Source organism: Zootermopsis nevadensis, unplaced genomic scaffold (assembly GCF_977971745.1).
Source record: "Zootermopsis nevadensis isolate Lab colony 2312 unplaced genomic scaffold, Znev_1.0 Znev_ptg000020l, whole genome shotgun sequence".
NCBI lineage: Eukaryota > Metazoa > Arthropoda > Insecta > Blattodea > Termopsidae > Zootermopsis > Zootermopsis nevadensis.
The window spans coordinates 15,501,784-15,512,363 of NW_028259152.1; the positions used below are offsets into that span (position 1 = coordinate 15,501,784).

The 10,580-nt window shown below is 36.1% G+C and overlaps 1 protein-coding gene across 2 annotated transcripts; it reads left to right on the plus strand.

The window, feature by feature from the left end:
- Positions 1-778: 778 nt before the first annotated feature.
- Ufm1 (Ubiquitin-fold modifier 1) lies at positions 779-8,095 on the plus strand. 2 transcript variants are annotated; one of them, XM_022076513.2, is made up of 4 exons: positions 853-993; positions 1,092-1,148; positions 3,447-3,577; positions 4,925-8,095. In XM_022076513.2, exons 1-4 carry the CDS (start codon positions 989-991, stop codon positions 5,023-5,025), a joined length of 294 nt encoding a protein of 97 aa, XP_021932205.1. In that variant the 5' UTR covers positions 853-988; the 3' UTR covers positions 5,026-8,095. The 2 variants fall into 2 exon arrangements, with proteins under 2 accessions (XP_021932204.2, XP_021932205.1); XM_022076512.2 differs by lacking the exons at positions 3,447-3,577; positions 4,925-8,095 and adding an exon at positions 2,295-3,440 and having other exon boundaries at positions 779-993.
- The last annotated feature ends 2,485 nt before the right edge of the window (positions 8,096-10,580 follow it).

Sequence of the window (10,580 nt, forward strand, 5' to 3'; positions counted from 1 at the left end):
ATATAATCATGTTATTGGTGTTCTGGTTTGTGATGCCATGTGGACTCATTGGCAGAGATTGACATTTTCTTCAAACGTACTGTCCCCATCTTCAGTGTGTCCATATGGCATCACAATGCAGAACAAAATTTGTATTATTACTTCCAGGAGAACATCAAATCTCACTTTAAAATGTAGAGATCCTCATCTCCTTGATGGAGGCAGCAAGGACATTGGTAAACTTCTGCCAGACTGTGTGGCACTACAACTCAGAAGACAAATTATAACATGTTTTTGCATTTTTAATCTCATGAATGCATTCTCCCATACTGCAATTGTGAAATAATCAGTTTAGCAAACAGTTTACATTGCTTTTCTAATTTGTTATTATTTGAAATATTGGTAATAGATGGATTTAGAGTGCCAGCATAGGTTAAAAGTCATGTAACTATTCTGGTAATAAAATTAATTTCAACCCCCCCCCCTTAATGTTGTTGACAGCTTGTAACAAAAATAGAAATGGTCAAGGTTCTGATAGGTGACCCAGAACATTCCAGTACGGGAACTTTATATTGGTATACATGACATATCTATCCTTTTTTTTTCTAAGTAATTTTAATGTGGCTTTTCCACCTTCTGATTTTGAGAAATGTATATGCAAGAGAACGGGTTTGCACATACTTTTGCTCTGATGATGGATTAAACTCCTCTCCAATACCAGTGTTTAAAAATTATTTGTATCTGAATCTGGTTGGGGTATGTGAAAGAAATTACATGTAGGTTGAATAGTAAACTATCTTACTGACTGAACACGCTGTAGTCACCGCGTAACCGATCTGAATTTAGTCTGTGACAATGGAATCAGCCATTTGTATTTTAATAATCCGTGAGGGTTTATCTATGTCCGTGAGCACCTGAACTCATATCTAGATTGTTACGGATGGTTAGCATATGGTTACGGTTTTCAAGTCGTGTGTAATTACAGGTGCATGGAATATTTGAATAAGTAATGGCGTAAGTGTCCCCGCAAACTCTTAGTTACAATGAATACATCACTCTTGTGTAAAACTTGTCATTGTAACATACTTTTCTGATGTTATATGCTGTTTCAGATCCAAAGTGACATTCAAGATCACTCTCACATCCGATCCTAAACTTCCCTTCAAAGTGTGAGTATAATTATTGAATATCTGGATTACCTCTTTACATTGCTTAGTAGAAAATTATAAATAATTTATGTTATTCTAATATCTTCCCCTTAAATAATATATTGCTGTTTGGGCTACTGGATTATATATCGACGCCGTGTGGTCTGAGCTACTGACAGTGCCATTAGATAAACCACAAATAAATAGGTTAGATTGTGTATTATAATACACAATCTAACTGTCTCCAAATTATATGCCTCAAGGTCATAGCAACATCGTACAACGTTGCAGCACGAACAGCTGATACCAGGGGAGTGAAGACAGCTCAGAACTCAATGTAAAAATACATCTCGGTACTGTTAACTTAGAACCTTCAAGTAAGGGGTAAAGTCCTGGGGTATTGAAGCATGCAGTTTTTAAGAGAGAATCAACTTTATGAAGCCCTTGCATTAATAAATACCAAAGAAAGGTTTTAAATTCCAAATCACATGGCAAAGAAGCAACAAATAGTAAATAAACTATTTATTTTAAAAAAATTGATTTATTTTGTCATTGCTTTATTGCACACAATAAAAAGAAAATACAGCCTGTAACTAAAGAATATTCTTTTTTTCCACTTGCTCTATTGTTCTTATAATAAATATTTTATTGGTATTAATTAGGCATAATTATATACTTATCAAATCTAAAACTTCTTGACGATGGTGAAGAGTCATTTGAATAAAAATTTCCTTAGATATTATCCATCATCTAGTAATTAGTAATTATATACTTCATCGTTGTTGTTGGCAGTGATGGTGAAGAGTGTTGTTGGACATTAAACATCAAAATATGCCTGATTAGTATAAAGTCATGTATAATAGAAAGAAAAGAATGTATTCTCATAATTTTGGTTACTGAAGTCAGCACAGCAGTATGTCTAAATTTATATTGTGGTACCTGTTTTGAAACTTATTTGCATTGTAGATTTGGTGCAGCATTGTCTTCATGGCTCAATTGAAAATTTATGTAGCATTTGTACATAATATTAAACTTGGACTTTTTTTGTTCATCCCAGAAAATTCGGTGTTGTGCAGTTAATGATAATAAGTGAATTTTGTATTTATTTACAAAGGAAGTAAAAGTTATTAATTAACTGATAGGCTGTTTTTCAATTTTTCTTGGCAGATTCTCAGACAAATTATAACAGTGCTCAGTACATAATGCAGAGTAACTCTATTAAAATGCACAAGATGAAACAGGTTCTTGATTGCTTCTGTTTATTCCTCAATAAGTATGAGCATTGTGAGTGGATGAAAGGAGCAACCAAAAGTGAGATACATAACGGATTTCAGTGCGCACAAGATGTTGAAAAAATATGTTCTGTGTTGGAGACTAAAGGTTGTGTAACAGCATTTGAAATTAAACTCAGTGAATGGCATAAACTTAAATATGGCCTCGTAGTGCATTACAAACTACAGGAGTTTGCAGCTGCTTGTGATATGATTCTGTCCAACTTTTATATGAATTCTGATATCACAGATGAAGTTTTAATGTGTGCTACTAGTGAATACTTAGAAATCTGTGGAAGGAATAGGTTTCACTTATTAAAGGAGAAGTTGATATTTAAAGCACATACACATGATGCAGTTAAAAATGTTATTGATGAACTGAGTACAATGGTTTTAGAACAGAAGGATGTTTTTAAGTCTACGCTAAGTTGTGAACTGTTGAGGTCAGTTTGGACAAAGTACATACGATGCAAGGAGGCATCAAATATTTCAAACTGCATCCATACAACCTCTAATGACAGCAGGTTTATAGAATCTGTGTTAAGAATATTGATAAAGGAAGATTGCAGTGAGGAAGGCAAGACTATGAAGAAAATAATAATAGAATCACTTTTATTGAAAATGAGCACAATGAATTATCAAGATCCTGTATTTTGGCACAACATTATTGTGACCAATAGACATTTGATTGTTACAGTCTGTGACTTAAACCCTGAGATATGTTCAGTTTTGGTAAAATTTATTGTTCATGTTGGAAAGTGTATGGACATTGAGTTTACAGAGATGAATTATATTTGGAAACCTAAAGAAAATGCTAAACTGATGGTAGATGTTACATTTGATGATTTTGTCAGTCTTGTGAGGCGCTTTTTGGAATCTCGAGGTGTAGCTGGAGATCATATGAGACGCACATTGCAGGATTTAAAGTCTCAACCAGATTGTAGTATATGGGTGGAAGTGGAAAGACAGTGTGAATTGCCAGTCTTGGCAAAACTTGTGACAGCAAATGTAAGAAATGATTCCAGTCTGATGAACTAATTTCATGCAGGTTGAGCGTTCCAGAAAATACACCGTTCACTGCAGTGCTCAAATATGCTGCTGAAGAATTCAAAGTCCCACCAGCAACTTCAGCAGTGATCACTGATGACGGGATCGGGATAAATCCCCAACAGACTGCAGGTATTTGATCTTTTCATAAGAATACATTTAGCCAGATATTTGTGTTGTTGAGCATGTAAAAGGAAAGTGTGGATTGTGATCTTCCGGACTTTGACACTGTATAGTGTTTTGGAAGAATACGTCACCATGTTCGTAGCATACCTATGAAATTTCATGGCATCACAGCTGAAGATGAGTATCCAAATTTCCACCACTGTGAAAACCCCAGATCTTATTCTTTGTCAGTGCTTCTCAAGAGCTTCCCTGTCGAACATGGAAGTACTGTTAAAATGAATGTGATGGCCTCTATCGTTACAATGCTCCGCTACCGCAGACTTACCGGGGCTGTTCGAGACGTGTATTTCATATGTTTCAAGTGTCTGGTCTCGATTGCAGACGTAAGTTGTCCTTGACAGGCCAGAGCATCTGTTTATTTTTCTTATGTGAAATATGAACAGTCTTGATGTTATATTTAGCGACAAGCCTACTAATTTTGATGGTAGTGACTTTTGATATGGTATGATAGCTGTGCTGGTAGCCTCTTTGTCCCTTAATTTTGGATGTAGAGCTCACCTGATATGATTTTTGTTATATCTGTTCTGCTGAAAAATGCATTTAATTCTCCCCCAAGACTGTCTGTTTCACAAAGTGTTCTGGCATGTTGGATTAGTGTAGTCAGTGCAGCCTGTTTTTATGCTGGATGGTGTTCGGATTTGGCATGGCGGTATATGTCTGTATGTGTGGATTTCCTATATATCGAATGTCCAAGTGATCCAAGAAAACTTTACCACACTCTCCACAGAAGTCACTGAGAAAACTTTTCTCTTCAGAGTGGATTATCATACAGAAATGTACATAAGGCTACAAATCGAACATGTGTCAGGAATGGGTTGTATAACTTTTCGGTCGGTTTGTATCACAGGCTACGGTATATCAACTAGAAATCAAGAACTTAGGCCACTTGTTGAACCATCCTCAGTAACAGTCTAATGTAGCATAAAGGTGGTTATTATTAAACAGATAATTACAATTCTGTCTTTACTGATTTTTTAAAATTAAACTTCTGTTTTCTGTGAAATATAAAATTAGATATGCCCTGAAAACATTACAGATTAATTGCTTCATTGTTTTTGTAGTTTGTATGAAAGCATAATAATGAACTCTATGTACCTTTTTATGCTGGTACTTTAAATTATTTTATAAATTACAGTGTTCTCTTAAAAGGTTTTCAGATTTCTGACAAAGTATTTGACTGTCATGTGAATAAAGAGGTATTTATTCCAACCTCAAGTGTAAATAAAGATAGTCATATTATAATCTGCTTACCTGTTATGGCGGACATAATTATTGTGTTCCTTTTCTTCAAAGGTAATGTTTTCTTGAAGCACGGTTCTGAACTTCGGTTAATTCCCAGAGATCGAGTGGGCACAAGATGGAACCTCACTGCACACCTGCCCAGTTGGTCATAGCAGTACATTTGAAATCTGGTTTATGTATCAGTTCAATACAACAAGAAAAACTTTTGTATACTGTTCTAAAATTCATTGTGTATTTATTTTATTTTAGCTATATAAATTTATGACAATGTTCTCAGAGCATTAAAGTTACTTTCTGTAATTAAAACTTACTGGGACATTTTAGAATACAGAACTATATCTGAAGACTTAAAATTCTATGTGTAAGTGCATGGAAACCTTTAATGAAGAAATTTGAATGCTGTCTCACCAGCAGGTACCTCTTCGAGGTATGTTCCTGCCTGGTCCAGGAGCTTATAAATTTTCTTGATTACATTAAATTAATGCAGCCATAAGGCAGCAGTAAATATCTCTGTATTGTCAGTGAGTGAGCATGATTGTTACTGTAGCTTATCCAAAGTTAAGAAATGGTTATTGCGCTTATGGCAGTAGTGTTGTAACATGATAGTTCCTTTAGCGTGAGTCCAGCCAAGTGCTGGATGAGCTTCTAACTGGTTAAGCCCATAACTTTGGACTAGTGTGATAATGTGGGACTTCATTGGGGCTGGAATGACGAAAATCAGGGGAAAACTGATTATCTCACAGTAATGCTTCTTAATTATCATTTCATCCACCATTAATCTCACTTGAAGTCATCCAAGACTGAACCCAGATCTTGGCAGTCAAGAGGCCAAAATCTAGCCACCTGAGCTATGACGTGGTCAGTGTTGTAACATATAGCAAGATAATGCAGGAACCCAGGTACATGACTGCAACTTGACTCTGCGAGACGTGAATGTTTATAAAGTCGCCTTGTTGGTAAGTTCATATGGCATTCAAGAAAAGTATTTCGTCACATTTTTATGAAAAACTTTTCTCTCTCCCCCCCACCCCACCCATCATGTTCAAAGTGTTAGAGATATTTAAAAGCTGAACTCAGTACTTAAATTCATTTGTTGAGTTTCACCACAGAAGCAAATCAGAAAGCTAATTTTGCAGTTGCATTCAACATGCTTGAATACACACAATATATCATTGACACACAGAAACCTTCAACTAAATTGTATTTCGTGTTTACTCATGTTCTGTTTGCTCCCAGTAGTTTGCCTTTTCTGTTCCTGCACGCTCGTATGGTTTTATGTTTGAAACATTCCTGATTTGGCCTTGCATAGTTTCAAAATCTTGATACTGTATTTGTATGATTTCTCTTTCTCATAGACACAAAAGAGTACATGCCCATGAAAAGCACATATTGCCTCGTCAGTCGTGAGGTATTCTTCTGTCATACATACCTCTTGACATTTTTTTGTCAAAATTTGCAAAATGGCCTGATGTGTAATGGTGTGGTTAACCATTTTGCATTTGTTTTTCATTGTCATTCTGATGCAACAAATTCAAAATAGCCCATAATCTGCCCAGAGGCATTCCATTGACTGTACGTAATTAGTTTCCAGAATCTGTTGTGTGCACCAGTAATTTCTTGTGTTATGACCACAAACAATTTTATGCCTTGTGTAAGTGGTTGTATGCTGATTATGGTTTTAGAGGGCCTTCTATTTTTCTTCTTGTTCATCTGCTGTTGTGCATACCTTTCAGTTTCTTAACTTAAAAACTGGCGCAAAATCCATACATTCCGGTAAATGAAGGCCTTTGTATTTTATCAGGTTTTTCCCCTTTCAAACAGCTGTGATTTTTGAGCCTGAAAATGTTTCTGACAGTACGTATTTCATATGTTGGACATGTCCATTGGCTGAGGTATATTTGATGCACACTTTTGGAATTGACTCTACTCCCTTCTTCAAGTGACTGCTTGCCATTGTTATTTTTTGTTCTCTTGTCACAGGTTTTTTTGTTCTTATTGTTTTCTGCTCTTGAACCTGTGGTGAAATCTGAGAGGTGGGCCACTCAGATTTCAAGTTTCAGATTGTAGCACTTTCCTTATTATGTGCAATGAACCTTGTATGGCTGTCTTTTGTAGATGATCTATTCATTCCTCTTCCTAAGTATTTTCCAGAAACATTAGTGGTCACTGTCCACTCTTTGGCGATGCCGTCCATGGATGGCTATAATTTTTCTCATTTTTCTATCCAGTTCTTGTGTTTATTCTTGGTGTCAGTTAATAATTATGAAGCTGCATCTTGGTGTTTGTATTACCAATTATCCACTTGCTTGCATTTTATTTTTGTGCGTACGACCACGTTCAAAATTGATCTTAGTCTCCGTTCAGCTTGTGATCTGAATGCTGTACATATTCTGAATATATATATTATTTTATTTATGTAGTGTACATTTCTGATATAATAAAAAATTGTTCTTATAGTGACTATAAAGCATAAAAGCTAAATTAAATAGTGTATGTTGGATTAAAAAATAACAATACACATTAAGAGCCCTTGTCCACAGTCCTTTTAACTGACATAAAAATTTAATTTTACATTGTACGTGATGTTAACAATACAGATCTCTGTTTACAGTGCATTGTTTAGAGAAAGCCGAAGGATTATTATACTGCACCCTACACAAAAAGTCATGGAAATACATTAATATAAGAAAGAATAATCAGTTTTCAATAGAAATGTTAAGATAATACAAAACAATGAATGCCGTATTTCACCTGACATAAAGAAATTATGTATTGCGACATTTTTACTATAAGAAAATAATGCAGCCTTGTGAATACAATATGAATGTCTGCAGGGAGTACCAAATAATGAATGTTATGTCTTACCAATTAATATGTTAACACATCAGTGGGCAGGAACCTATAAAAGTCATGGTATTCATTTAACATGTACTTGCACATAACAAGCAAATTTACTTTCTTTTAGTAAGTGATAGAAAGTGGCAGTTATAAACAATTTATGATCAGTTTTCATGCTTTATGTGTTTGCTATTGTACTGAAAATACTTTGTTTTGGTCCCTCATTATCACTGTGTGGAACCGAGCCTTTCCGCCGATTTGTAAGTGGCAAATGTATGTCTGGAGCTTTGTGTGGTAACATAACATTGTGCGACCATAATTACAGGAGAGAAGAGGGGAAATTAATGTTGTAAGGAAGTGAATTGTAATACAGGTTCATTTGCATCTCTGTGTTTAATTACTTGATCCACCCCATCTGCCTGTACTCCTGTAAAAACTCAAGAATGCCTGAACAGATTTTCAGACCTCCAACTCCTCTCGGAGATAATCTTCGGGGATGCGTTTGTGCTAGTTTTTCAACGCACTTCCACGCATTGATCCTTCATTACTGAGGTGTAAAACCTCGCATCTTTACTGTCACCAGGAGACTGTAGGACGCAGCATGAGCATACTTCACATCAACCACAATAATTGTTGCACTGCTAACGGGAATCAAAGTCTTCAGCTGACTACCAACCCTTTATGGACCAAAACTTGCATATAGAGCAACCTGCCTATGATAAGTGAGATTTGTATTGCTGTTGACAGTAGGGGGGCTAACAAACATAGACCAGAAGCCATCGACAGTGTTGTGCACACCCCAGCACTGCATTTAAGTGTAAAAGGCTTATGGACGTGACAGAATTTCAGCAATGTAGCGAAAAAATGCTTCTACTAGGCACAATTACTTGGCATGTAAATTGGCAAAATTACAATTTTCAAACAACCAATTAAACTGTACTAATCACAATCAAGTTTTGATAGCCGTTTGTTTTCAGTAGAAAATTTAAACTTCCGGTTGAAGACAAACTGTCTACGCTTTGAAAATTACTGGCAGGGTTCCTCAAAGCTTCATTCATCCACAGCATTGTACAGTATGAATATACATCGTGCCCCCAAACACCAGGTGTTTGTATAAGCCTCATTGCTAAGAAGTTTCTGTTATTAGAAAGCTGCAGAGCCTTCATTTCAATGGAGTTGTAATGACAGTCAAGGCTTATCCTACACTGAACAGATGGAACATCCCTTTTGTAAACCAAGTTAAATTTCTTGGTGTGCTCTTTGATCGAACGATAGAGGATGTGTGGGATATTGCACCACCATAAGGGAAAATTCAAGTTCCTTGCTTCATGAACTCTGTTTACACAACCTAAACGCCGAATCTCAGAGAGTAATTCACGAAGACAACACGCGGAAAATTTTGTATTAATTTCTGCCCTACGTGTGATGTTTTGACAAAATTTTGTAATAGCACATTTGGTGGAATTCCCCCCCTATACGGGGTAATTCCACTCCATACGTATGCCATGATGTTAAAAACGATGCTTTTGGTTCGCATTTATTTATTTATTCACGGTATTTTGTGTGCTACTTTTTAAGTATTTTAATATTACCACACAATACACTTAACTAACTCCATGCATCTAGTTAAGATACGTACAGAGAAAAAGAAAAATGTAACAGCTCTAATCTAATCACATGGGGAACTCAACATGTTTTCCAGGTAAAATCAGCGTCAAAATCTGCTTAATAGATCATAAATCGGGGCTGAAAGAAGACTACGCCGTCACACTGCCTACAATGAGATTATTCACCACAAACATACAGCTACAACCTTGACCACCATAACAGCTCGAGACTGTTTTTATGTTGTCACCAGGGATGCCAATGTGAACAGAGCGCGCTCAGTTCAAATCGTTTCAATGATAATTAAGGTGGCTACTTTCTTATGTAAAACTAAATACCATGGAAATATGGCATATACTAAGACATGCGACAGTGTCTCATCAGAGAACACTGTAACAACAAGAAGTATGTCAAGACAGACTAAACATTGTTCTTCAGACACAAAGGGCTCGGCATCAAGACAGACATCGCTGACCACAGATCGTAACGTGATTTCGGCCTTGGAGTACTCCTCTTTTCTGCCCTTTTGATGGAGGTAAAAATAGTAATATTTTCTACAATAGGAGATCATGTGCTTTGTGTGTGGTGTCACTGGAGAGCAGTAGATTGAATTCAAAACAATGGAGATTCACTTTCCCAAAGAAAGACTCGGAAGAGAATAACTTATGCTTTCCTTCTATACCTTTCTCTGGCTTGACAATGCACTTAATGTTATGCTTTATAAACACGGGTGAATGCCCTAATTAGAAAGCAATGTGGCTCGATAATAAGTGAGGAAGGTTGCCTATTGTTAAAAAGATGTAATTCTGACAAGAAAGGATATTTCTTTAACCAAAACACAGAAGCATGGCTTTAAAAAAAGCAATTACAAAAGTTATTGTTAAAAAAACATGACATTACAGTGAACTTCAAATTCGTAAAATATACAACTACCAGATTTTACACGAGTAATGTACAGAATTATAATCATAACTGTTGTCTGGTATGGGTGTGAAATTTGGTCACTCTAAGGGGACGAACATAGATTGAGGGCGTAACGGCATGACGAAAGAAAATGACGGAATGAATGAAGATTTCTGTCTTCTGGTTTGCTGCGCCGTGTAGTCTGGTAGAAGTTCAGGGACGTTTCGAGCGCACTTACTGGCTCCATCATCAGGGCGATAAATCTAGTGATTTACATTTCAGTTGCTATCTATCTTTGTAAGGGACTTTTGGCTGTCGCTAGTAACCTTTGGAGGCGAACAGACTTTAAATTAATTTTCCA